Consider the following 27,663-nt stretch of genomic DNA (forward strand, 5'->3'; position numbering starts at 1 on the left):
CCCCCGCCCAGAAACCTCCGGGGCCCTGAGTCGTGCCGGGCGCTCCCCACCCCACCCTCGCCGCCTCTGCCGTCACTCACGGCTGCTGCTCGCTGCCTCGCTCGCTCGTGCGCTCTCCCCGCCACAGGCACCTGCTCGCCGGGCGCTCTGCGCTCACTTCTCGCTCGCACACTGCAGACTCCCGGCGTCGCCGCCGTCACCGGGCCTCGTCCCCAGCCCGGCACAGCGCTCTGCCCTTCTCTCGGGCCCCCGGTGCCCATCCACCCGCCATGGCCTGGGCCTGGGACAAAGAGCGGTGCAGCTCTTTGCCCAAACCGGGGTAAGGAGTTGAGGGTGAGGGTCTGCGGAGAGGGCTGCGGGACACTCCGGGTGCAGGGACAAGCGGCCGTCTTAGGCGATGGATTGGGAAGAAGCCAGAGAGTGTTTGGGTGGGAGGACCCTCAGCCAAAGCGGGTACGGGGCGGGGCTGCTCTCCAGCCAGAGAGACTATGGTCTCTCCAGCGACCCCGCGGGGGGGCGCCCTCCCGGGCGGGGACGGTGCCGGCTGTGGAAGGGGAGTGGAGGGGAGGGGAGGGGAGGGGAGGGGTGTGGAGGGGAGGGGAGGGGAGAGGCGGAGAGGGCGGGGGTGATGCAGCGGTGGAGGCGGCTCGGCGCCCAGCCACTGACCGCTCCCTCCCTTTCCCCTTCCCCTCCCCCTCTCCCCGCCTCTCTCTGGCTCTGGGTCCGCCGCGCCGGACCTGCTCTCCCCGCGCTGCGCTGGGTCGGACGCCAGGTCTGTGCGCCGCGGCTGAGCTCCCACTCGCCTTGCGGAAAAGAACCGCGGAGGCACCCGCGGGGGCGGCGGCAGGAGAGCTCGGCGGGTGCTGGAGGAGGTGGCAATCGGGAACCAAACCAGAAAGAGACCGGGAGGCAGAAGCTTGTGGCTCCGGGACGCGCACTCCCTCGGCCAGGCATGGGTCCCGGCGCGGCCCAGCCCCTGCTTGGCCCGCCTGGCAGAGACTGATCTGCTGTTCCCCATCGTCCGGTGGACGGCCGGATAGAGAGAGGCACAGGCCGATCGCCAGTAGCCTCCCGGCGGGACCTCGCGTTCTGCGCACCCGGCGCAGCGCCCCCCGCCGGAGCCGCGCTGGGCGAGCCGGCGAGGGAGCGGGGCTGATTGGCGGCCGCCGGCAGCCGGGGGAGGGGGCGCCGCGCGGGGCCATGGCAGGCTCGGAGGCGTCCTAGCCCGAGCCCGAGCCGGATCTGAGCCCACGCTGCCGCCACCGCCGCCTCTCCGCGCCCAGGCCCCCGCCGCCGCCGCGCCCCCCGCGGGAGATGGAACAGCGGAACCGGCTCGGTGCCCTCGGATACCTGCCGCCGCTGCTGCTGCACGCCCTGCTGCTCTTCGTGGCCGACGGTGAGCGCGGGAACTTTGCTGCTGCGGGGGTCTAGGGGGGGTCCTTGTCAAGGCCGCCAGAACGAGCCTGCCCGGTTGCCGCGGAGAAGGAGCAGGAAGAGAAGGGGAAGGCTTCACGGTCTCCAGCAATCCCGGTGTGCAGCCCGGGCCAGAGGGGTAGGGGGAGGAAAGCAGCGAAGCGTCGCCGCAGCAGCGGCGCCCGCGCCCGGGTCATTCGGAGCTGGAGCCCGGTCCGGCTCCGGAGAGGCGGCTTGCGGGGCCCGGGAGCTGGCGCGCTGCAGCCTGGCTCTGGTAGTGCGGCCCGGCGCGGGGGAGAAGCGTAAGCCGTCCCTGCTGCCCCGCCCGATCCAGAGGGAAGCAGCTTGCAGCGGTGGCCAGTCTCTGCTGCGGCCCGGCAGCTGCTCGACCGAACTTTGTTGGCGCCTGGGCGACTCGTGTAGCTGGCGGGTGGGAAGCACAAGGCCAGCGAGCCAGGGACAGACCGTCTCGCCTTGGGTTGCCCCAGGCCCCCGCCCCACAGCTAGTCACGCCTCTCTCTTCCCCCGCCCCCAGCTACATTTACCGAAGTCCCCAAAGATGTGACAGTACGGGAGGGAGACGACATCGAAATGCCCTGCGCTTTCCGGGCTAGCGGAGCCACCTCGTATTCGCTGGAGATTCAGTGGTGGTACCTCAAGGAGCCGCCCCGGGAGCTGCTGCACGAGCTGGCGCTCAGCTTGCCCGGCGCCCGGAGCAAGGTAACCTGCCGCCCACGCCGCGCCGCCGCTCAACTGGCTCAGGCCGGGGCGGCTGGGGTAGCCCCTGCGAGGAGGCAGGGCGCTGCCCTGGGGAGCACCCCATCTCCCACGCTCCGCATCCCCACAGCATCTCCAACAGCAGTTGTTACTCTCAAATCCTGTTAATTCATTCCCTTCTCCTGAAACCTCCCCGAACTCCACACCTAGCCCCCAAAAAGCCACACCTCATCCAGTTCCCCTGCTCTTGCTGGCTGCAGGCCCAGAGTCTGATGGGTGCTGGGTGGTGCAGGAAGACCACTTGGTCAGGCCGGGCTTTCCCTGCCCTCTGCAACTCTGAGATCCCCAGGGCACAGGGCCAAGGAATTAAGCTCCTCTGGGCTGGGTTCCAGAGGCTGGCAGAGCACCGTGTACAGAGAAGCCAGCAGGTCACCTCCAGCCCCCACAGAGGGAGGGCCCCCACTGCCCCTCTGCCCCTTAAGGCACAGTCTCTTACATACACAATAACACAGGCACACACACCTACCTCCCCTCAACCCAGGGTCCCACCCGGAGTTACTGCTCACGACTCCCACTGTGTTCTGTCCACCGGTCTCTCCATCCAGCGTTTCACAGGGTTTAGCAAAACACAGCAGGGAATGAGGATGCTCTGCGGGAGGGAGATGGGCCTTCCTTCCCACCCCGGTGGCAATCCAGCCTCCTCTCTTTGGCCGGCACGTGTTCTAGGGCAGCCCCGTCTTGGCCAGGCACCTTGCTAGCTCCAAGCCCTGCTTCTTTCCGGGTAAAACTCCTGGAAATCCTGATGTCCTTCGTGCCCTCAGCCCCAGCCACATCTTGAGCGGTTTCGAGTCCCAGCCCGCCCGTGGAGGGTCCCCTTGCCGGAGGCGCATCTGAGTTCCCCAAGCTTGAAGAGCTTGAAGGCCGAGATCCTAATGTCTCTGTCTCTGTCTCCCTCTTTGCATTTTAGGTAACAAATAAGGATGCAACTAAAATCAGCGTAAGTGTGGAGCCCAGCGCGGGCCGCGGGAGACCCCTTCTGGCCGCTTCGCGCCCGGCAGCTTCCTCCCTTTTAGAAAGGCTCAGCGGCCCTGCGGTGTAGGGCCCTGCTCGCAGCCTTGCATTGTGGCTGCTTGGCGTGTCGAGGCGCCATCTGCCGCCGGTAGCAGGATCGGGTTCTCTTTTGTGTAAATCATGGGTCGCAGCCCTGAATTTCCTTTCTCTGCTCTGCGCTCACCTGTAAAGCTCTCCTTCGTCCGGACGGCGCGTTCAGGCCGCTGCGCGCCGGCTGGCCTCTGCTCTGCTGGCATGTCTCCCAGCAGCCCGAGCGCGCGGCTCCTCGCCCTGGCCGCCGCCGGGGCTCCGGAGTGTGGGCCCCACCCCCGCCCCACACACTCCCGGGGACCAGGCGGCGCCCTCCGCTGGCGCCTCTCCTCGGCCTGGGCTGTGGGCTCGCTGAGACGGAAGGGGGGCAGTCCTGCAGGGCCAGGGTGGTGAGGTTGGTAACTCAGGGAGGAGATGCGCTCAGGCTTTCCCAGCTGGAGCGTGGAGGTATCAGGGTCCGGAGACGACCAGGACCTCCTCGTGCTTCGGTTGAGAGGTGAGGGTTCCCTGGGTGCTTGTTGAGGGCCACAAGCCTGTTGCTACCCCGCGTCTCCGCTAGGCCTCGGGGGAGGAGCGCTTCGTCAGCAGCTTCAGGCCGGTTCATATGTAGCAAGGAGCCAGGGGCTCTGGCAGCCGCTGCAGCGCCGCCTGCCTCCTTGGGAGGCTGAGGGGTTAGCTGCGAAGGGCGGGGCCCCGGGAGCAGGTATGCATGTGAACTCTGAAGGCAAGACGGCTTTCTTTCAGACACCACCCAGGCCCTCCAGCTTCTAGAATAAAGGAACGCTGGTGCGAGTAGAGGTGGAGGGCCGGACCTAAGGCCATGCCTCAGAGCCAGTGCGGTCAGTTGTAGCTCGGTGCTTCGGGAAAGAGGCGAGAGCGTTAGTGACAGGAGGCCAGCCGAGCCTGAGGTTTCTCCAAGGAGCAGGCTGGAGGACGGTGTGGCGGGTTCTGCGGCTCCGAAGGGAAAGCTATGGGAAGATACCAAGCATATGTTTGTGTGGGCAGGGGGATGCAACATGAGACATTCGGTTAAGATGATGGGGAACTGGGTGCACAATGCAATGGGCAGGGTGACTCAGGGTCCAGTCAGAGTTGGGATCCCCGTGCCACTGGGGAAACACGGGGTGAAAGGAAAATTGGATCTTGATAATGGTCAAACCCGGGTCCGAGAAGTTTTGGGGTGCTGTGGCATGGGGGCGCAATGGCAGGGGTGGGCGCGGCTGCATCGCGCTGGCCCGGACAGCGGGTTGCGTGCCTGCCCATCCGGCCTCTGACCCCAGCCCCCGCTCTCTTGCAGACCGTGCGCGTCCAGGGCAATGACATCTCGCACCGGCTGCGGCTGTCGGCCGTGCGGCGGCAGGACGAGGGCGTGTACGAGTGCCGCGTGTCGGACTACAGCGACGACGACACGCAGGAGCACAGGGCCCAGGCGCTGCTGCGCGTGCTCTCGCGCTTCGCGCCGCCCAACATGCAGGCCGCCGAGGCCGTGTCCCACATTCAGAGCAGCGGTCCGCGTCGCCACGGCCCCGCCAGCGCCGCCAGCGCCAACAATGTGGGCGCCACCGACGCCGCGGGCCGCGCCACCTCCGAGCCCGGCCGTGGCGACAAGAGCCCGCCTCCTGGGAGCCCTCCCGCCGCCCCGGGTCCCGGAGTCCCCGAGGCCAATGCCGCCTCCGCGGCGCACGCAGCCGCCACCACCGTCGCGGCCGCAGCCGCAGCTTCGTCAGCGTCGCGGCCACCCAGCCAGGCGGTCCTCCTGCGCCAGAGGCACGGCTCGGGTAAGGGCGGGCGCCGGGAGGGGCGCGCTAGCGGGGCCGCGGGAGGACGCCCTGCTGGCTTTCGCTGGGGGGCGGCCCCGCTCAGGTCACTGCGTACGCATAGTCGCTCATGGTTAAATCGGGTGCGCCCAGGGCGCGTTACCGCAGCCTCACTTGGGCTCTCTTCCTGCTGTCTTCCTGTTTTTATTGTTGGCCTTTTGAAGCGTTCACGACATGTATTTAGGAAGGAGAGGCTGCCCTGCTGGCGACCTCCAGGTATACATGAGGCTGGAGTGTGGGGAGCCCTCTCTTGAGCTTGGAAAACTGGATACTGGGAGCTGTGCTCCAACAGTGGCTGGCTTGCTTTTCTCCTGGAGCCCTTAGCGCCTGGAGGGTGGGCATTAGCACCAGCCAAGAGTGGGAGGAGGTGGTTCCAACTCAGGCGTGTAAGTCTGGATATCGCCTGACTCAGTGGACCAGACAGCCTCTGTCTAAGCTGGAGTGGGGGGCTGACTGTGTAGCCTTGGTTCTCTTTGGCTGAGTCCAGGAGGGCTTGGAGGGGTAGGGACAGAGGGGAGTCAGAGAGCAGAAGGTTGTGAAAATGACTGACCGCCAGGGCAGGCAGCTCAGGGGCAGGAGGGGCTGCTTAGCAGTAGTTGGGGTTTCTGGAGGGTGGAAGGTGTGTGCCTCCTCCCAAGGTGCCCGCCTTCTCCTGCCTGCTCAAAAATGGGCCTTAGAGATGGGCTCAGCTCTAGTGCTCACTCCCTGTGTCTGGTTTTAGGCAAGTCACTCCTTCTCTGAACCCCGCCCTGTCTTGTTTGAGGTGCAGTCCCACAGAGAGCATGTTGGCCTTGCAACATGGGAGGTAGGTTCTGGGACGGTGACATATACACCTCCCCAGTGGGACAGGGGACACTGTCCTGTCCTGTTCTCATGGTTCTCGAAGTGCAGTCCACCTGCCACCAGCAGCTGGTCAAGGAAGCAGGCTCCTGGGCTCCCCTGCAGAATCCGAGGTGACGGGCATCCAGATGCCCTGTCTTCCACGTCAGGGCCGTTGTTTCTCATGCAGTTACGCCCTCTGTGGGGCCACCTCCATGTGGCCCCGGCTGCTGGCTGCGTCTGGAGGCCTCGTCCCTCTTGGGCTCCACGCAGTGACCCACGAGACTTCCCGAAGGCTGTGGGGGAAGGTGGGTCAGCTGAGTCTCTCCCCACACAGCTCCTAGCTCCCCACCTGACTTGGAGCCCTCTGTCCCCGCGTTAGTTTAGGGTCCCATGAGCTGTGCTCACACATCCCCAAATGCCAGTGGCTTACGCTATTCAAATGTGTTGTTTCTGGTTCACATCAGGTCCTGCTCTGAAGCAGTGGGGGGGTCTCTGTTCCATGCAGTCATTCAGGGTCCGGGCTGACAGAGACTCTACCATCTTCAACAAGTGGCTCCCCAGGTCGCTCTGGGCATCGACACAGCCAGCAGACAAGGGGAGAGAGGATGGAAGCTCCCCTCACCTCGGTTCCCTGAGAGAGCCGAGCCCTAGTGCTCTGAGGCATACGGTGTATGTAATGAAGCGACTTCTTTCTTACACGTTTAGAATGGTTCTGAGTATGTATCACTCTTGGAAGATTGAGAAAGTAGCCACTCAAATCATGTTGGTAGGGTTTAATTCCCTCAGAGAAAAACCCGTGTAGAGAATGGCCAGGGAAGTTTTTAAGGGCCAGGCCTACAAGTGGTAAATATTACTTCCACCCTCATCCATGGGCCAGGACTCAGTCACATGGTCCAACATAGAAGCAAGGCAGGCTGAAAACTGTGGTCCTCGGCCTAGCAGCTGTGCTCCAGCCTTGTCACTTCACGGTGGAGGGGAGTGTGAATCCAGGGGGGAGCTGGCCATCTCTGTGTAGCTCACAGTGGGTGTGCTGCAAAAGTGCTGGTTGACTTGTGGTGAGTGGCTTAGGTGATGCTGGCTGGTGAAGAGAAGACCCTCTGCCCCAACCCTTTGGACCCCAGCAAGTCCGCATTTGTGTCTCAGGCTGGAACAGCCCTCTGGGGTGTTCCACAGACCGTGAGGAAAGCAGTAAAGCAGAGGACTTGGAAGGCAGAAGCCCAGATGTGAGCTATGCCTCCACCACTTACTGGCTGTGTGACTTTAGGCAAGTGGCTTAACGTCTCTGAACGTATTTCTTCATCTGTAAAATAGACATGGTAATCTCTGACCTCAGAGAGACCTCAGGATGGAAATTGCTGTGTAAATGTTCCTTATTATCACCATGGCCATTACGTGCTGTGGCCAGAGAGGAGGGGTGGGAGAGATAAAGCTGAGTGGTTGGCAGTTGGAGGCCAAGCCGAGGAGGGACTTGAATGCCTAGTGAAACCCAGAGGGACTGTTAAAGGCTTTGGTCAAGGAAGTGCCGTGTGAAAGAGATCTTTGAGCGTGAACATGGTAGTGCTCACAAAAATGTTGATGAGGCCAAGATCACGAGCTCATTCCTGCTTGAATTTCCCTCTCCACCTGGCCAGAGCCTGGCCCCTGAGCCCAACTGAGGCTGGCGTGACTGGTCGGGTCCAGTCTCTGGGCTGGCCACAAGGGGCTCCAGGGCTGCTCGTCCCTCCAGAAGGGGACCCATCTGCAGAAGGTGGCATGGGCAGTGCCCTTCTTTCTGGAAGATCTGGAGGTCCTCAGGTCAGTTCAGTTTCTGATGGCACAGTGCCCGGGACCTCCCAGCGGGTGGGGCCTTAGGCACCTGCCAGCCACAGGGCAGCAGATTAATGCCCACACAGATCAGGGCAGCAGCCCAGGCAGGGGGCTCCTCTGCCCTGCCTGGGGTGGGAGGTGGTGTTCATTTCCCTCCAGAAGGCACAGCCAGCTGGGCTCCCACCAGGGCTGCCAGGGCAGTGCCACTAAGGGGTATGGTGGCCCCTAAGGTCTCTGTCACCCCAAAACCCTTGCTAGCTACAGAACAGGCCAGGAAGCATGCAGACACATCTCAGAAAGAACCCCAAGTTTCTCTCCAGTTCCCCTTTGGGAGGCCAGGAAGATGGGCCTTCAGCTGGAAGACCAGACAGCCTGTCCTTTGCTCTCCAGGTGAAGCTCTTGGGAGTGTCACTGTGCTCTGGACGCCTCTGTGTCCCACTCTGGGCATGAAGTGGGTTGGATGACCACCAATCCACAAACATACCCGAATGGCCTTGATCCCAAGGAGGGCCCCATGCCGTCTTAAGAGTCCCATCTCGCCCCACCACCCAAGGCCACCCAGGCTGTGGGCTGTCGGTGGGGTGGAGCCTGCAGAACGTGCTTTGGGTGGCAGGCATTAATAACCTTTCTGTAGGGCTGTGTCGCTGAGCAGTACTCCGTCCTGCGGAGCCTCCCTGTAATGCATCCGGCCAGCTGTGGCTCAGAGCTGCCAACAGCGTGAGCCCAAGAGGGGGCTGGAGGTGGCAGCCTCAGGCTTGACCTCTCCGGCTGACTGTTCTTGGCAGCTGAGGGGGAGGGGACCAGGAAGGACTGCTGCCACTTGGTTAACAGTCAAGCGTGTTTGCAGAGTGTATCCATCAGGATGGTGGCAAAGCAGATGGCACAGTCAAACAGGGTCATGGAGGGGAGGCGATGGGGAGTACTTTTAAAGGCGTGGACAAGGTTAGGGCAGCCAGCAAAGATGAGTGCCAGCCCCCAGGGCTAGCCGCAGTGGGAGCCATCGGCACCCCTGGCCTGGAGGGACAAGAGGAGGGGCAGTTACAGAACCCAGGGAGGCGAGCTGGGTGGAGAGGCCTGCCTGACAGGAGCTGTGGCCTTGCTAGAGGGACACAGCCGACCCACAGTGGCCCAGCAAGGGCCTCACTCTCCCCCTGCCCTCCAGTCTCCTATTAGGGCCTCCCATTAGCCAAACCCTCCTGGGAGCCGAGGGCAAGGGCACCCAGGTGATGTGGCCTATAGAGGCCAGCCTCCAGGGGCTCAGAGCAGAGTGGAGAAAGGTAGATGGGGGTCTGGGGGACGAGGGAATAGCCCAGCTCCCAGAAGGAGGAAGCTGGATTCCACCCCAAGTCCAGGAAAAACCCAGAGCTGAGCTTCTAATTCAAGAGGGTCATCCCAGGCCTGGGTCGAGAAGACACTGACTATTTCAGGCTGGCAACTTCAGAGATGGCCCAGCCCACCTCCCCAGACTGTCAACCTGAAGCGCTTGCTCCTGGAAGAAAGTCAGAGAAGTCCGGACAACGCCGCGGTGCTCTGGTTTTTAAGGGAGCTACGTTGGTAATGCCAGGAAAGAGGGGGGCTTACTCGAATCATCATCCTCTAGCTACTGCGCAGCCGGGCCAGAAGGCCCTTCCTGTGCCCCGTACGTGCTCAATGCACATTTGCCAAACGCATATTGGCACTAAAAGTCTATGTGCAAAAACTCATTCATTTCACATCTCATTTGTCCTGAGACATTTTGGTATTTGTGCTTAAAAATAACATGGGCCAGATTAGCCCAGCAGAGCAGACACAGGAGACTGGCCCCTTCTTAGCCACGTTCGTAAATCTGGCTCCTAATTAATCTGAACGCTGACCTATTTTTCATGAACACTTTGTTGCTGGTTGCCATTTCTAGAAAAAAAAAGAGAGAAAACAAAACAATATCTTCCAGACAAACACTTCTAAGCAAGAAACACGCCATGGTAAAAATGAGTGCAGCCTCAAAAGAATACAGTTTGCAACTGAGTGCCTTATATGTTGGCAAGACAGTCCCCTCTGCAGGGCCCTGGGGATGAGATCCATGGCAGGTGAGCCTCTAATTAGCCTCAGGCTCCGGCTCCCAGGAGAGGCGCCCTGGCCCCTACAGAGAGCCGCTGGATGTGGCAAACTGCTGCCTGTGCCCACACGGAGCCCTGACTCTCAATATTTCAATTAATAATGAAAGAACCACAGCCAAGGCCGTGGGTGTGGCGGCTTTAGAGAGGCTCTTACTGCTGGAAGCCATCAAGGGGAGCAACCTTGGGTGTCACCATGGCAACTGTAAACCGTGATGGAAGGGGGCTGTGGGCAGGGTGCAGGCACTCGCTCTTGACCCATGCCCCCGGTGGATGACGAAGCTGGTGGAGATGGTGCCAGCGTGACCCGAGAGAATCTCCGTGCAGCGGGGAGAGTCTCCACCCAGGCCAGCAGGGCCAGGCAGACGTCACCTGGTCTCCCCATGTCCCTAGATCCACAAGGACGCAAACACCAATCGCGTTAAGTAATCCACTCTTCCCTCTAGCTCTGATGTGACCTGAGGATCATAATTAAGGAGGAAACAAATCTGGCAAAAGTTGCCCCAGAGAAGAGAGGGCGAGGCTCTCTGATCATGCTGAAGAGAAAATGAAAGGATCTCGTGAAGGAAGTGGCTGAGCCTCACACCTGGCAGGAGACGCCCTCGTCATCACCGACAGCAGCACACCCGTGTGTGATTGTCAGTTACAAGGCATCCTCTCCCTCATCAGCCAGTCACATGCCTGCCGTGAGCAGGACCAGCAATGGCAGCCAGGGTCCCAGCTCAGGGGCGTCAAGGGCACCCATGTGACTCCAGGGCAAAGCTGTTTGTGTGAGCACGTGTCCCGAGGGAGGGTAGCCCTAATCCAGCTGAGGCAGTCAGAGGAGGCTTCCTGTAGGCGGTGTGTGATTTCAGGCTTGAAAGAGGCACCTGGGGCTTTGTCCTCCTGCTTAGGTCAATCCTGGGAAAGCTTCTGGAGGCCTTGTCTTCCCTTCCCACCCCGTGCCCTGTGGATTGAGCAAGTCATACCAAGTGGAATGGCCTTTGTCCGTCACTGAGTGGTCAGTCTGCTTACTGCACAGCCATTCTCTCAGCTTCAGGGAGACCCCAAATTAAGGATAAAACAGCTGCACTATGGGTTGTAATATGACCAATAATAACACTTGCCTTTTCCTGAGTACTCACTGTGTGTCACGGGCACATCTCACGGGTCTCCCTCCTCTCTGCAGTTCTCTGTAACTCCTCCTGCCTCACTTCGTCAGAGTCCCTCCCTGGCGCCCAGACCCTTTCCCCAGCTAGGGGGGCAGCCACACGAGAAGAGCGGAGAGCCAGCCTTTCTAAATGTCACTGGAAGCCAAACCACCAAGGAGCTTCTCATTAAATCACCACGCGCACATTTTTAAAGCTCTGAATATTAAGAATTCCCCAAGCGTCGTGGGGATGAACGAGGTCAAGTGCTTTTGTAATACGGTATTGATTATTTCTGTCCCATGTGGACAGTGGCCAGGGCTCGGCTGTGGTCTAAGCCCCTGAGCTTTATGGGAGATGCCAGCATAGTGTTAAGACACCTTTGCGGCACAGAGAAAAAAGTATCTTTGTTATTCCCCAGTGCTTTGCTGACTATTTCCAGGCGTCTCTTGGAAACACATATCCAGAGCAGAGGGAAGGTCCACTCCACCATGTCAGGGCTGTAGGGAAGCTTAAGGCTGCAAGCTAACAGGCCCAGCCCCTGTTCCCCGGTCCCTACCTGTTCCCGTGAAGGATGACAAACCTCCTTCCTGGGGTGGGGCTTCTGGGGCAATGAGCCTGCTTGTTGGTGGCTTTGGTGCTCCTGGGGAAGGTGTGCTATAGACATCAAGATGGATCAGCTGGGTTGGCCGCCTCTGCTCAGGGTTTAGCTGTTCTCAAGGAGCGAGCCACAGAGCAGCTGCAGTAGGTGCTCAGCAGCCGGCCCCTAGCAGCCTGCTCTCCAGCCCGTGGCCCCCGTGAGAGGACTGTTGAGCAGCGGGCCGCGTGGAGCCTGATCCCTGAGCTCGCTTTCCCAGGTGAGCCGTTTCTGGAAGTTATTGGTTGTTCTGTTCCATCACTACTGCTCTGTGGGCTGAAATACCAAAACCACTTCAGACTAGCTTCTGTGGTTCAAGGCGAGTGTTTGGGGCACCTGTGTCTGCACAAAAAGAGCCAACGTGCACACTTCAGAAGCTTTGTCCCCAGCCAGCACCCACCTACTCACCCATGCCCCTGGGCTCTGCTCTGTCCAGCTCAGAAGTGACCACCTTGCCAGACCAGAACGGCTGCCATGGGGGACAGACCACTCTGTAAAGAGAGCACCTCCTGAGTCACCCAGCGGGACACCTGGTGCCCGTTAAGGGGCGAGGCCAGGAAGTGCCCTAGGCAAGGCCGGTCCTCGTTGGAGCTGCCCGATCTGGAAGCAGAAACCGGAGAGAGGCTGAGAACAGTTCAGGAGGAGGTTACAATGCTCACTGCCTCTTCCAGCCATCTCGTTCTTCCTCCTGACTTTTCCAGTCTTCCTCTCTGTTCGGGTGGCTGGCTTGTAGGCAAGCCAGGGTTGGAATGCCAACAAATCCTCCCTATTTCTAGGCCACTGGGGACTCACCGTGCGTGCCTTCTTCTTCTTACCCTCTGTCGTTACTGCACTTCTCATTCTCCACGTGAGTCCGACTGCTGGGACTCGAATCCTGCTCCGTCGCTCCCTGCTCCCTATCGTGGGTGTTGGCTGACTGTCCAGGATCATTCCGTGAGGTCCAGTGGCTGGACAGGGTGCTCCTGTCTGAGGCTTCACGCTGAGGCAGTCTCCCTCTGCACATGCTGTGAGCGTCATGGAGCTCAAGGGGGCGGAAGGAAGCTGGGGGAGCCTCAGCACAGAAAGTGCTGTCGGACTGCAATGGCTTGGCCACTTGCTGCTGTCGTGTTCTCTCTCCGTGCCATTTCGAGGGAGTAGAAAATGGGGATGGTGCCGCGTCCTCGTCCTTGCCTGGTTGTGGCTATGTTCATGCGTCAGGAGCTCCCTGGTGAGCAAGGACAAGCTGATTGTGGTTCTCGTGCTCCACCCACAGGGTACACCACCACACCTGTGCACCTGCCCGTGGGCCCGGCTGTGCCCTGGGTCGTGCCTGGCCTCACTGCCCGGTTGTACAGGCCGCCCTCCGCGGGGAGGTCGTTGTGTTGGGAGGAGGTGGGCCCTTCAGCTGGCAAGGAAGCCGGGTTCTGAGGAGAGGCTGGAGTTCGCAGCACTAGACAAGGGCGTCTCCATGCGAGAAGGGGGCAGAAAGAACAGGCCCCTCGGTGATGGTCAAGTAGCCAAAGAGTCTCCAGGACAGGCCTGGGCTGGAGAGGAGGTGTCTGGTGTCCGCTCACGGGCACTCTTCGCCCACGAGATGGAGCCGCTTGTGTGGGGAAGCCTGGTGCCCCGCAGGGGTGGGCACAGGCAGTGTGGAGCTGGGGCGTGCACTGGCCCTTGCACGTGTGCTCCTGTGCCTTGCTTTTCGCGTTCACACCCTGCCCAGGTGCCCTCGCTGTGGCTCACTGTGCCTGACGACTGCCAGTACAAGTGCTGCTCGGCCCCCAGAAACCAGTGGGGAGAAGGTGGGACTAAGACCGCCGTGGGGAGGGGCTGGGAGCATGAGCGGCTGCATGCAGGGCCTGGAGTCAGGACCCCTCCGCCCAACCACACATCTCCACACCCCACGTGAGCCTGCTACCCACCCAGCACAGAGAGCCCACTGCAGGCTCTCTGAGAAGGAGGTCCACCCACCTTTAATGCATATCTCCAAAGACAGAAAGCCCCTCCCTGTGCTGACCCCGGCGCCCTGCCCATCGGCTCTTCTGGGGAGGAAGTCACAGTTTTCTTTAAGCCAGGAAAGACCGCTGCCATGTCAGTCTCCTTATACGACTTTTATTACAGTCGATTGTCACACAAATGCCTCCAGGTGCAGAGGAAGGATCTTGAATAAACCCAGGGGAGAGGGAGCTGTCATGTCACGGCTCATCCTGAGCTGGAGGGGGTTCCTGGCCAACTCTCTCTGGTCGGGCCAGGGCCAAGGGACAGGGCTGCCCGGAGCGTCAGGTAGACCCAGCCACAGCGAGGAGCTGCCGGTCTGGCTCTGTGGCCAGACCAAGCAGGGGTGCTCTGAGAATGAACTCAGGGCTCAGAAAGGTGGGGCCGGGGTGTGCTGGTAGTGGGAGATCGCTTCACAGAGCGAGGAAGACTTCTCTGACCCTGCAGCCAAAGGGGTCTCATCCATCCTGAGCCCCCAAAAGTGCCCCACTGCTGTCTCGGGGTCCCCAGTATTTCCCTCCTTGTCCTGGAGTGGGTGTCTGGCTGGGCACCCAGGAAGGCAGGCCCGATTCTTGTCCGTATCCCCACTACCCCACATTCACTGGGCCTGGCACTAGTTCGTTCGTTCATTCATTCACAAATGTCTGTGAAACATCTGTTACGTGCGGGAACTGTGCTAGGCACTGAGGACGCAATGTAAATGAGACCGATGAGATCCCAAGAGTCTGACAGAGGGAGAGACAAACATTGATCAAATATCACTTGGTGAATGGAAATCTGCAGCCGTGGCTGGTGCTGTAAAGGAGAGACCCATGGGCTATGGGAGTTAAAAATAGGGGACTTGACCTGGTCAAGGAAGGGTTCCTGAGGGAGTGACACTTGAGCCATAATCTGGAAGATAGTTAAGAGTTGGCTCTGTAAAGAGAGAGGGTAGGGCCTTCCAGGAAGAGGGGACAGTATGTGCAAAGATCCTGTGGCAGGAAGGAGCAGGGGAGTGTGAAGGCATGACAAAGAGTTACTATGGCTGGGGCAGAGAAAGCAAGCAAGGGACCAGGGGAAATTAAGTCAAGAGGAGTTCAGGGGTCAAACCTTGTAAGGCCCTATGACAAGGATGGGAGCTTTGCTCTGTCCTAAGGGCAATGGGATAAGGAGCGAGTGGGTGGTGGGGCATGATGCTTTTGGAAATGACACTCTGGTTGCATTGTGGAGATTGGAGAGGTCGGGGCAGAGTGGACGTGGAGAGACCACTTTAGAAGCAGTAATCCAGCCAAGAGATGGTGGAGCTTGGACTGTTTGGATGGATGGGTGGTGTGATGGACAGATGGGTGGAAAAACAAGTATCTAACGGGTGAGTGAAGGGAAGGACATGTGACTGGATGAATGAGGGTATAGGGAATGGGTGGAAGGAAGGATGAGTGGACATGTAATTGGGTGGGTGGATGGATGGAAGGAGGTGTGGACATGTGGATGGTGGATGGAAGGATGAGTGGATGTGTGGGTAGATGGATGGATGGAAGGATGAGTGGATGTGTGGGTAGATGGATGGATGGAAGGATGAGTGGATGTGTGGGTGGGTGGATGGAAGGATGAGTGGATGTGTGGGTGGGTGGATGGATGGAAGGATGAGGGGATGATGGGTGGGTGGATGGATGGAAGGATGAGTGAATGGGTGTGTAGGTGGATGGATGGAAGGATGAGTAGATGGGTGGGTGGATGGAAGGATGAGTGCACATATCGGTGGGTGGATGGATGAAAGGATGAATATGGATGTGTGGATGGTGGATGGATGGAAGGGTGAGTGGATATGTGGGTGGGTGGGTGGATGGATGGATGGATGGATGGGTGGATGGATGGAAGGATGAGTATGGACGTGTGAATTGTGGATGGATGGAAGGTTGAGTGGACATGCAGATGAGTGGATGGATGGAAGGATGAGTGGGTTGGGAATCTGTGGAAAAACAAGTAGCTGGTGTGTGGGTGGAAGGCAGGATGTGAATGGGTGGATGGATGAATGAATGGGGGACAGAAGGAAGGATGAGTGGATATGTGGATGAAACGTGGATGGGAAAATGGGTGCATGTGGGATGCAAGTTGGGCCTTGCAGGATGAGTGGGTTTGGGGCTGCAGGCGTGCCTAGGGTTGGCATTCCCCACACCTGAACACGGCACACTCAGTCCACATCTTCCAGGAAAGAGGCCACAGGAGAAAGGTCCCCGGCAGTGGCTTGGTACAGACTGGCTAGGCCCAGCATTCCATGCTGGGGAACACTTCTGCCTTCACTCCCCAGACAACAGGAGGGAACAGGCAGGCGAGTGGACACAGCCATTCCCCAGCCTGCCCAGCTCCCTAACTCAGCCTTCAGATGGCACCTCCCACACTCTCTGGTGAGGGGCAAGAGTAGGAGACCTCTCCATCTGCTGGACGCTGGGAAGTCTAGTGGGTGCAGCCAGGCCAAGACTTGATAACTATTGTCCATATAAAAGTTAATGTAGATATATTTTTTTAAACATTTAAAAAATCAAATCTCCCGGTAGAGAAATGAATAACTGTATTCTCATTAAAGACTAATGTATCAAAAAATACACAAGGCAGTAATTTATGACTATTCTAGTCCACAGAGTCATATTTTAATGTGTGACATATCCTGGGCAGCTCCTCTGTGCTAATTTTATTTAATGAGCACGTGTTATAGAATTTTCAGAGCACTATCCCTGGGCAATTAAAATGTGTTAACCTTTTCGGTAAAATTGTATTTCTAAGGAAAAGTCCTTGGTGTGAAACAGACAGAAATATCCCGGCACTGTCGAGGAGGAATCAAGAGGAGAGAACTGCTGTTGTGTCTTGGCTGCGCTGGCCCCAGGGACCTGCAGCCTTCTCCCAGGCCCTCGGGCCTCAGGTCTGTCCTGCCTGCTTCTTCCTGGCCAGGCCACGCTCCGCTGAGCAGGACGAGGAGACTGGGGCCTGGACCCGCACGCTGAACAGCCTTCATTGAGTGGGCGTTGAGTGCCCACTGCGCACCTGACCCAGGGGATCTGGGACACACACTGCCTCATGGGATACAAAAGCTATGGAGGGGACAAGTGGTATTTAAATGGGGCTAGGATGCCCCAAGGAGGGGCAGGGTCCACTCATTTGAAGCCCCTACCTGTGTAATGGGCACACCAGCACTCAGCATCAGTCCATGAGTGTTAGATCTGGAAGGGCCCTACTGACCCTCCAGTGAGTGGTTCCCAAACTGGGTTCCTTGGAACTGTGGGCCTCCGGCCCTACCCCCAGTTTCAACTCGAGCAGTTCTGCTTCTAATGGTTTGGAATATCGGGGTTCCATGCAGCATTTAGCTTGATAAAGGGGTTCTACTGCTTTAAAAGATTTAAAAGCAACAGATATAGTCCAAATATTTATATAATATACAGATATATAGATATGCAAATTATATAAAGTATACGAATATATATTTTATATAAAATATATACATATATGCCTCTTTCTAAGAGAAGAATTTGAAGTGACTTATAAAGCTGCACATGACATAATAGAACAAAAAGTTTTTAATGAAGCAATTGGAGTAAAGGGAAAGTGAAGGTAAAATGGTGAAATTGAGAAAAAGAGACGTGTGCACAGGGTCCTGGGCAGGTGAGAGGCCAGGTCGCTGTGGAAGGACTGGCCTCCGGCTTGTATTTGAGATTAAAGATGAGATTCCAGTGTGAAGCATCCGGCCCCTGTCTGGCGCACTGTGGATGCTTAGACAGCTGGGGACACCTAAGAAAGACGTCCGTTCAGTCCTTCCGCAAATACTGGGTGAGCGTCACGGGGTGCGGGCAGGGTGCTGGGTGACGGGGCCTCCCGCAACCCCGCCCTGGCAGAGGAGACAGGATCAGGAGGTAACCCCCCATGGCCTAACACAGCCCAGAGGAGATGGAACTCGCCCTGGAGCCTGTAGGGCGAAGGGAGCCCTGGGACCCCGCGGGGAGTGGGAGGGCACGGGGTGAGCAGTGTGGACGGAGGAAGGGTTGGGGGTACAAGGCGGGGCGGGGGCAGGTGAGGAGGCACGTCTTCACCAGAGACGAAGTGGTACGGGGAAGGGGTGATGTGCACTCTGCCTCTGCAAAGGGCACTCTGGCCTCTGGCTGTTTGGGGTCGGTGGCCGTGGGAGCCCGTCAGGTGAGAGCTGATGTGTGAGAAGGAGGTTAAAGGACCAGACGGGGGACCTGGGGCAATTGCTGGCCGGGGGGGGTGTGGCAGAAGCAGACAGACTGGAGCTGTCATGGAGGGCACCTTCCGGGGGTCTCTGGGCTGGGCTGGAGAGGCTGGGTGGGCTCTGGGCAGCCAGAGAGCACAGCGAAGTGCTGTCTATCAAAGGGGACAGCATGAGCGAAGGCCTGGGGGCGGGACAGCGTGGGCACGCGCTGCCTCCCTGCGCAGCCCAGCTCGCCTGGAGCTGGGGGAACTTGAAGCAGTGTGGCGGCAGGCGAGGCAGAACTGTCCGCGTGCTGGGGTCAGAAAGAGCTTCCAGGAGGCTAAGGAGCCTGGACTCAAGTCACAGGTACCAGGGAGTCACTGGAGATGACTTCTCTACTGCCTACCCGCTGTGCAGCCTTAGGCAAGTCAGTTAACCTCGCTGGGTCTCACCTGTGACAGGGGAAAACAGCTCCTACCTCCTGAAGCCACTGAGACGGTTAAGGAGAGAATTCTCTTGGTTCTAAGAACTGAGAACCACATGCCTTTAGCACCCAGCAGCCTCAAAGCTTAGAGTCTGGACAGGCAGTGCGGGACCCCCCATGAGGACTGGGCCTGGCTCTGAGGAGGGCCCCCACCCCCACCTAGGGGCACCTGAATGCTCAGTGTGGTCGGGGCTGCCCCGGCCCTGCCAGCACCAGCCACCTGACCACAGGGAAAGGCCCGTTTACCATTTTCATTAAGTGACACCATTAACGGATCACTTGGGGCAGGATCTCATTTTAAAAGAAATGGGAAGCTGGAAAGAAGCTAGCAACAAAGCAAGCCATTATGAATGTTCAGATACAGAAAAAACTCTCACCCCGTGCTCTCTCCCTTGGAAGCAGCCTGGGGCCAGGGTCAGGCCGAGGCCCTGGGGGAAGGAGAGCTCCTCTTCTTCGGCCCTGAGAGGTGGTATGCATGGTGGGCAGGGGTGAGGACAGAAGCCAGACTGTCTGGGTTCAAGGCTCGATCTGCCGTTTATCTTAGTGTGGCCTTGGTGGGTCTGCCAGATTTAGCAAATAAATATAGAGGACACCTGGTTAAATTTGAATTTCAGGTAGACCACCAACAACATTTTAGTGTAAGTGTGTCCTGTGCGATATTTGGGATCTACGTGTACTTAAATTATCCACTGTTTCTCTGAAGTTCGGATTTCACCAGTGTCCTGTATGTTACCTGGCAACCCTAGGCCTTGGGCAGGTCACTTCACCTCTCTGGATCTGTCTCCCCATCTGTGAAATAGGGATGAAAATAGTAACTCCTACAGTTACAAGGACTGGATTTCCTGTAACCTGCTTGTGACAGTGCCTCATCCTACGAGAGCCAGCCAGCTTTGCTGTTGTTATCCTAACGGTGTTTGGCTCTGTCTGTCTGAGCCGGGCTGGGGTCATCAGCTCCAACACCAGACCACCATTCCTGGCTGTGGGGGGGCGCCCCTTACTGGGGGCAGTGGAGAGGAGGCCTGCGGCCAGCCCTCTGGCGCTTGGGCTTCCACCGTGGTGGCTGGAGAGGTAGGACATGTGGTGAGAAAGGTGTTCATGGGACGGAGGGAGAAGGGGCAGAGGCAAAGGGCCACAGGAACAGCACAGACATTTGTGCCAAGCGCTCTGAGCCTGTGTGCTCAGGGAGGGCTTCCTGGGGGAGGCAGCAGTTGTTCCAGGCTCAAGGCACAGATCAGACCCAGACAAAGGAAAAGGAGGGGTTAGTGTTCTGTAGGATGAGCTCGAGGTGCTCGCAGGACACGGTGGATGGGGACTGGGGCGCAGAGCTTCTGGCAGGGGAGCAGCAAGGGGGAGATTGTGGGGAGGATAATGGAGAAGGCTGCCTTGTGGCTCTGAGATGGTGCCTCTTCCTCCTGTGGGCAGAGGGCCCATCAGAGGATCCGCACCTTGGGGAGAGCTCTCCGGGTGAGTGTGGAGGGAGGTGAGCGCAGAGGGAGGCAGGAGAACACTCCAGGAGGTCACTGCTGTGACCGGACAGAGCAGAGCCTGAACCCCGGGCATGGCGGGGGAGAGAGGGCGCGGCAAGGAATGACTACAATGGCTGTGCGACACCCACCTCTGACCCCATTAGCCCCGGGGAGCGCTCGGACTTCTCCACTGCCTGACACTGAGGCTGCCATGTGGGCCTCGCCCCCGGTGGATGTGCTGTCCCTGCCAGGGGGACAGCTTGTTTTCAGACCCAGGGGCCAGCTGCCCAGGGCCAGGCAGGACGGGCCAGCGGGATCAACACAGGACTGAGGGACCCACATCTCATCTGCCCCACCGCACCTCCGCGTCCCCTCTCAACTTTTCTTTCAAATATCTCTATTTCCTTTCAAACCCAACCGCAATGAGTGCTCCTAGCTTTTGCCTTAGTTACCAACACACATTAATTTTATGGCAGAAATTAATTCTACCCAATTCTGTTAGTGCTCAATTATTCCTCGCCAACCCCCTTTGAATAAATATCCGTGAAGAGGCTTTAATTAACATGTCAACAAGGGAAGCAGCCTCCTTGCAAGGTTACATCTTTCCGCTCAGCTGTGGCTGGTGCAGCGTCCAGGGGAGGGCAGAGACCAGGGTGGGGCAGGCACGGTGGCCATCAGGAAACCAGGAATGTCAGAGTGACGGGCAGTCACCCGTCGTCACACGGCAGCATAGGGTCAACAGTGGGACGAAAGCCTGGCCTCCTGGATCCTACACCAGGGCAGCCTCAGAGGTTGCAGACTCAGCCACGAAGGGCCAGGTTGGGTGGTGGAGATGAACGAGGTGGGCTGGACGAAGGGAGACCCGACTGCGCCAGGGGCCCGGGAGGTAACTAGAGCCACCCTGGGCCTGGGTTGGGGGTCTGGTGGGAGCTGAGGGCGGGAGATTCCTGCTGAGAAGAGCAGCTGCTGGTCGTGTAGCTTGGTGGAAGAGTAGGCGCAAGGTAGACACTCAACTCTGTGCTTTTATGTACGAGTCTCCTAAGTTTTACGTTTGGGATTGGAGTTTACAATTTTTAAGACTCTGTGTGCACCAAGCCAGACCCTTTCGCAGAGTAGACTGAGTCCTCGAGTGGCCGCTTCGTGCCTTTACCTTGCCTCTGGGCACTGTAGGGGATGGTGTTTTGTATCCATGAGGCAGGGATGGACAAGGTGGGGAAATGGTGCAGAAGAGTGAGAGCCAGCCTCCAGGAGTGCCCCTGGCGCAGCCCTTGTCTCTGGCCTGGTGCTTCTGGATCTTGCGCGTCTTCCCCGCGGACAGAGGCCTCCTGGATAGTGCGCGTCTCCCCTGTGGACGGAGGCCTGGATAGTGCGCGTCTCCCCCGCGGACGGAGGCCTGGATAGTGCGCGTCTCCCCCGCGGACAGAGGCATGGTGCTTGACTGTGGCCAGGAGGACTCCTAAGTGTCCGCTCTGCTCAACTCCACAAGCCCCTGCCAACCCAGAGAGAAACTCCTTGCACCCCAGCCCCAGGATGCTCAACAGGCAGCCTTCCCCTTCAGCCAGGGCTTGGTCATCTGCTGTACTCACAACGTGGGCCCAGGATGGAGCTGGACACGGCAGGGGCCCGGCCAGCGATGGGGACCAGGGGTGAGAGTCAGGCCATTCCCAGCTACCCCAGGCTGACAGGCCTCCATCCCCACAGCTAAATGGATCTCCAGGTCCAGCCCATAAAGGCCAGCCAAGCACAGGTGGCCGTCACTTGGGGCCGGCCCTCTTCTCTCGTTCTCAGACTCAGCCACAGGGAGAAGGAATAGCACTGACGTCCGTGCTGAAAGGGCCTCCGCCAGGGCTCTCCCTCGGTTTTCTAACTTTTCTAGCCAAGAAGCCTTTATTCAAAAGACGTGTTAGAACAGCACAAAATCCAGAACACATGCAAGTGGCCTTGCTGTGCTTGACACGGAGGAGGGGCCCATCCTCCAGACCCTCCTCAGAGTCCTTACGTTGGGACATCCTCGCCTGCTGGTGCCGTGGCTCTGTCCACTGAGATGGGGCTAGTTCTTCTCTGGCTACCTGTGCTCGACATGTGAATGTTCCGGTGCAGCTGGAGGGGCGAGGCCAAGCATCGCGGCGTCACTGGCACAGTGACCCTTCAACTTCACCCAGCCACACGAGCCAGAACTGGCCTGTGATCTGTTTTTATGGATAGAGCCAGGCCTCAAATGTATCTGAATTTTACTCACTCTTCTCAAACCGGAAATAAATTTTAATTTTTAAGCTATAGAAAAACAAAAAAGCAGCCTCTGAGCAACCCCACAGATCGCCCCAGACCCTGAGGGGCACTGTTTGCAAAACCCTGGCCCAGGCCGCCCCTCGGCTACAGCTCCCAGGCCCCCAGCAGGCCTGCCGTGGCGATGGGGCTGGCCAGGTCTGCAGCCCCTCAGCCCTCAACAGGGCGCGGCTGCGGCTCTCTCTTGTCCACGGCTGACAGGACACATGCTGCAGACCCCAGCAGGGACCCCCGAGGCCCAGGGAACCATCCCTGATCCTAGAGGGCGGGCAGGCAGGGGATGGGAGGGCAGTAGCTGCCCTGGCTAGCTGTCCCCGCCCGTCAGCTGAGGAGTGGCTCACCGTGATGCTAATGCCCACAGAGTGGGGGCAGTGCTCTCCGTACTCCCATGCCTGTGGGAGTCCAGGCCGGAGTCCAGGCCGGAGCGGGGTGACCAGCCGACACCCTGCCTCCCCCAGGAGCCTGGCTCACAGAGTGGACAGAGCGAGTGTCCCAGAGGATGGCCCGAGCGACGCCCCCTCCCTCACTTTCACCACGAGCGTTGAGTGGCCCCAGAGGTTCTGTGTTGCTTTCTGACGGGGCCTTCAGGATTCTGCTACTGCTGGGAAATGGAGAAGCCGGATTCCCCAGGCGGAAGCCACATGGGCAGGCACCTCTGCGGTGCCCACGGGTGGGTGCCCACTGGGTCGGTGGGAGCCTGTTACGTGGCTGCGGCATGTCTCACCCTCTAAATGACACAAGTTAGTACTCGCAGGGCCAAGGCAGCTTTGATTTCTTTAGGAGTCATGAGCGAAGCGGTGAGACTTTAATATAAAGAGTGAGTTAGCTACTGTTCCGTCGGAGGGCCTCCCTCACCTCGCCAGCAGCCTGATTTTCACCGTGACAAATGAGCTTCTGCGTGTTCCAGTGCTTTTCCTGGGCCTCCTTAGGAAAGGAGGAAGTCCATAAAGAGTGGGGGTCTCAGCGTTGTTGACACGGCAGCCTCCATGTCCCAGGGACACAGGCGTCTCCATGGCCTGCAATAAAGGAGGTCAGAGGCCAGATAGGAGGTCCTACCCCAGCTGAGCCAAAGGCCCCCTCTCGGCCCTGCCCTGGAGGGTCAGGGTGATCCCAGACAGCAGTGGGCAGTCCTGCTCGAGCCAGTAAACAGTGAGGACAGGGAGGCGGTGGCAGATGCTGGGGGGCCCAGCAGCCCGTGCTAGATAGGCACAGGCACAGTCTCCCCACAAGGAGACAGCACGTGGGGAGGGGGACCAGGCTGCCAGACTCCTGAGTTCTACGCCATGCTGGTGTGAGGACCCCCTTCCTCCAGGCCAGCCTGGAAGCCCGTCTTCCTTGCTCTGCCAGTTCATTTGGGAAACCGCAAGAATGTTTGGATATCCGATGAGTGATGCCCCAGGAAGTTCCAAAACCTGATTCTCTTTCCCCGAAGATCCGGGGATGTCTGTCTGCCTTGAGACAAATAGTTGGAGAGAGTTTGCCTTGCCTGTTCTAGGTGGAAAATGTTCCTCTGGAGAGAAGGACAATCCCCAAAAGTCGTTCTTCTCCATCATCTTCAGTAAAGTCTCTGTGTTGCCCTTTCCTGTAATGTCTGTGTGCGTGGCACTGGCCTCCAAGGCACTTTTGTGTACCTGATTGTATCAACTGGCCTTGCTGTATGACAAGGGGCCCAAAACTCAGTGGCCCTGGTGACACCATGGCCTTTCATGTAGCTCGTGATTCTCTGGGTCAGCCGGGCAGCTCTTCTGCTGGTGTCTGGGCGGGCTCAGGCCTCCATCTGTGTCAGCTGCCCGTTCAGTGGGGGCTGGTTGCTTGAGAGAGACCTCAAGGGCGTCGCGTGGCTGGTCCTGTGGCGGGCTGTCCAGTCTTGGTCACACGGCAGTGAGTTCCAAGAGCCATGGAGAAAGGGCAAACCTCAACGCACAAGCACCTTCCAAGCCTCTGCTTGCTTCCCATTCGATGATCTTCATTGGCCGAAGCAAGTCACATGGCCAAGCCCTGAGTCAGTGTAGGAGGGCACTGTCACGGGGTGTGGAGGCTGGGGCAGGAGATGGGGGAGGGGGATGTGTGGCCATTTTTACAATCTGCCACTATGATCTTGCTTAATCTGGACCCCAACCCTGTGAGACATGCCATGCACATTAATTTTATGGAGAGCCCAGCCCTGTGGTGTAGCAGTTAAGTGCGTGCGCTCTGCTACTGGCGGCCCGGGGTTCAGATCCCGGGCGCGCACCGACGCAGCTTGTCAGGCCACACGGTGGCAGCGTCCCATATAAAGTGGAGGAAAATGGGCACAGATGTTAGCCCAGGGCCAGTCTTCCCCAGCAAAAAAACAGAGGAGGATTGGCACGCATGTTAGCTCAGGGCTGATCTTCCTCACAAAGAAAAAAAAGATGAAGATTGGCACAGGTGTTAGCTCAGGGCTAATCTTCCTTAAGTGAAAAAAAAAATTTAATTTTATGAAGCCGAGCATATGCACATCCCCATTTTATGGAGCGTGGTGACTCAAGACCCAGCGAGGGGAAGAGTGTTGCCCGGAGTCATACAGCAAGCTGGCAGCAGGGCTGGGCCTTGAAAACCCATCTTCTGGGTGCCAGCCTGCTGCCCCACACTGCCTCCCTGGGTCCCCTCTATGGCAATGCTCAGCCAGGGACAGGATGAGGTGCCACCCAGCAGCCAAACCCTGGCTACCCCCTGTAGACTTCCGCCAGCAAAGACACCACAGGCCCTGGTGCCCACCCCCCAGGCATTGGCCTCCGGGAGCCACCGCTCCAGCCCTCCAGCCCCTGCTACCCCCACTCCGGCCCAGCACAGAGTGGCAGTCTGGTTGTTTCAATCCAAGGACTTTTGAAAGTCTTGTGCAATTTTAAAACTTTTAAATGTGAGTAGGTAAGACTGTAACCGTGGAAAAGACCAGTCAGCAGCATTTGGAGGCAAATTAAACTTTCTCCTCAGTCTCCTCCGCCCACAGTGCCGCTGTGTCCACCGTGGCTGGCTCACCGGCCCATCTGCCGTCCCTCCTGCCCTGCGTACCTTCAAGGTCGGCAGTTCTCTTGCACACTTACCTCTACTTCTAAACGCCTGGGCCGCTGTTTCTGTCTCGCCCAAACCTGCCTGAGTGTCGGGGTTTGCAGGAGCATCAAGATCCGAGCCGGGAGCCGGCAAGACCAATGGGCCGGGTCTGGCCACATGAGCCCTGTGCGCCCGGAGGCAGCGCATCCCTGTTTTCCGTGCCCCAGAGCCTTGGTGAATTCCGCCCAGGCACCTGGCCATCCACCAGCTCGTCTGTCAGCGCGTCCACCCTCGTCCTTCCCAGGGATGCGTGACAGCGAGGAGCAGCAAGGGAGAACCCAGGTCTTTGGAGTGACCACCACACCCTGGTCCTTCCCGCCGACGGATGGCAAGAGGCGAGCTGTCAGCTGGGCCAGGCTGCAGGAGGCCAGGAGTGACGGCTGTGTGAGAAGTTAATATCTGGAGGGGAGGCTTAGCCTGTCGGGATTTGCCCTGTCCTCCCGCTTCTCCACGGGGCTCAGAACCGAGTGCACAGCGGACGGCCTCCCTCCCCATTCCATTCGGGTGTTTCAGCACAGCCCGTGTTTCCCAAAACGGACAGATAGAATCCTGGCATCTCAGGCCGGAATGGCCCCTGGATCATTTGTCCCCCAACTCCTTTCACAGAGGGGAGCCTGGGGCCCGGGAGGTGAACTCCGTGACACGGACAGTTATCGCCAGAGGGAAAATGATTCGAGATTGGGGGAAATGACTGCATAGAAGAGACTGATGGCTCTCTCACCTGGAGAGAGGAGGGGGTCGTGGGTTCGGTCCTGGCCCTGTCAGGAAAGCCACAGATCCGGCTGGCCTGGCAGCGGCTCCCGAGGGCAGCTAAGTGGAGGCGGCCGCAGTCTCTGAACCATCTGCTTGGCACAGGGAGGGCCCCTGCGTCTCTCCTCCCAGGGCGGAGCTCCGGCCTAGCCAGCTGGGTGGGGTGAAGAACGAGAGGGGCCTCCAGGTGGCGCAGGTGAGCAGGGAGGGGCTGGAAACCTTCCATGAATGCAGCCGGATTCTGAGCAAGTTAGCAGTGACCCTGACCCCGGGAGTCGAACAGCACCATGGGGCGTGTGCAGCCCTTCTGCACTGCCTCCTCTCAATAACCCTGGAGGGAGCATGCCACCTTCCCAGGGAGAAGCCTGGGGTTCATGGGTGGGCTCTCCCCCCAGCTGCACAGGAGGCCTTCCAACAGATGGAGACCCTGATGACAGACAGATGGGGCTCTGGGCGGGCAGCCCAGGTGAGGCAGGATGGAGGCATGAGTGTGACCGTCCTAGTGGCAGGCCAGGGGCCCGAGTTAGGGCCACATTGGAGAAGCGGGTGGTAGTGACCTCCCACCAGAACAGTGCTCGGGTCACTCCTCAGGGATCCTAGCCCACCCACCTCCACCAACCAGGGATTTCTGAGCTCCCCACTTTCCCCACGGGCTGGACTGACAGTGGGTGGAAAGAAGACTCGCAAGAAACATCAGGATGCCTAAGACGGGCATTTGTGAATGCTAAGCTGTGCGGTGCAGGCCGGAGTTGGAGGGGTTGGAGTCATGTGCAATCATGGAGTCTTCCTGGAGGAGGGGAGAAGCTGGGCCTTAAATGCTGTGGGCGCTTTGCAGCATGGTATTGGGGGCAGGGAGGTGTGGAGAGGGAGCATACTCTCTTTTTATTCAAATAAAATAATCATTTGGACTTTAGATCTACAATCTAGCACAGTCCTCTCTGGGCCAGGGGCACCTTGTGTTTGACCACGGTAAGCTCCTACAGCGTGTGTAAATAACAAATTACAAATAACAAATAGCGAAGAAAACAATAAAACGTGCTGTAAATGACAAAGAGCAGCAGCAAAATTCTTTATCATTACAGGGATGCACCAGCTGGGTGCTGGGGTCGAGAGGCCCGGGCCATGGGAAGGCTCCCCTCCTGGCTGCTGGCGGGCTGCGGGGTTCTCGTGAATGAGGCGTTGACCGTGCCGGTTTCTTGTCCCCTGCAGGCACCGGCCCCAGCTCCGCCACAGACCCCCTCCTGTCGCTGCTCCTGCTAGCCCTGCATAAGTTCCTCGGCCTGCTGGTGGGGCACTGACGGACTCGGCAGCGCCGGCCTGCCCCGACCCCGCTGAGGACTGCGTCGCCAGATGGACACAGACAGACTGAGAGAAGCATGAGAAAGTCCACGTGAAAAATAAATAAATCCTATTTTTGGGGAAGTTACACAAACGTAGAACACCTAAAATAATGCATCTAGTTTCCAAATAAGCTGGAGTCTGGACCCTGCAGTGTGCATGGGATCAGTGATCTCTCTACTTCAATGTCTTTTTCTTTTCTAAACTTTTCCTCCAGGTCTTCATCTTGCACGAACTGTTGAGCAATTGTCTTTAGGAGACTCTGTAAAAATGTCTGGTCAAAGCCTTTCTGACAAAGCGAAATATTTTTAGTAGATTATTGTGTTTAGGAATTTTTTTTATTTACTTTTTTCTTTGGGGGCTTTTTTTTTTTTTATTCAAGTAAATTATTTCTTTTGAGACATTTTGATTAAAAAAAGATACATCTTATCATAATTAAAATTCACTGTCAATAATATTTATTTTTAAATAAAGATTGAAAACAAAGTCAAACACTTGTTTATAAACTGGATTGTATATTGCTGAATAACAGTTGAATAAAAGACAACTTTGACATAATCTTTCTACAGGCATGTGTGAATGT

At 58.2% G+C, this 27,663-nt stretch overlaps 1 protein-coding gene across 3 annotated transcripts; it reads left to right on the forward strand.

The window, feature by feature from the left end:
- Window positions 1–729: 729 nt before the first annotated feature.
- VSTM2B (V-set and transmembrane domain containing 2B) lies at window positions 730–27,663 on the forward strand. Of its 3 annotated transcripts, none has more exons than XM_058529038.1 (5): window positions 730–1,396; window positions 1,949–2,133; window positions 3,098–3,127; window positions 4,529–5,009; window positions 26,952–27,659. In XM_058529038.1, the coding sequence occupies exons 1-5, from the start codon at window positions 1,315–1,317 to the stop codon at window positions 27,038–27,040; spliced, it is 867 nt and encodes a 288-aa protein (XP_058385021.1). In that variant the 5' UTR covers window positions 730–1,314; the 3' UTR covers window positions 27,041–27,659. The 3 variants fall into 3 exon arrangements, with proteins under 3 accessions (XP_058385021.1, XP_058385024.1, XP_058385022.1); XM_058529041.1 differs by lacking the exon at window positions 26,952–27,659 and adding an exon at window positions 5,770–6,109; XM_058529039.1 differs by lacking the exon at window positions 3,098–3,127 and having other exon boundaries at window positions 26,952–27,663.

The sequence above is a fragment of the Diceros bicornis genome, chromosome 34 (assembly GCF_020826845.1).
Source record: "Diceros bicornis minor isolate mBicDic1 chromosome 34, mDicBic1.mat.cur, whole genome shotgun sequence".
NCBI lineage: Eukaryota > Metazoa > Chordata > Mammalia > Perissodactyla > Rhinocerotidae > Diceros > Diceros bicornis.

Excerpts from the sequence above, each read along its gene's own strand:
- VSTM2B (XM_058529038.1), top strand. The coding sequence starts at position 1,315 with ATGGAACAGCGGAACCGGCTCGGTGCCCTCGGATACCTGCCGCCGCTG. Across the intron at positions 3,128-4,528 it reads AGGATGCAACTAAAATCAGC|ACCGTGCGCGTCCAGGGCAA; the intron begins GTAAGTGTGGAG and ends GCTCTCTTGCAG. Across the intron at positions 5,010-26,951 it reads GCGCCAGAGGCACGGCTCGG|GCACCGGCCCCAGCTCCGCC; the intron begins GTAAGGGCGGGC and ends TGTCCCCTGCAG.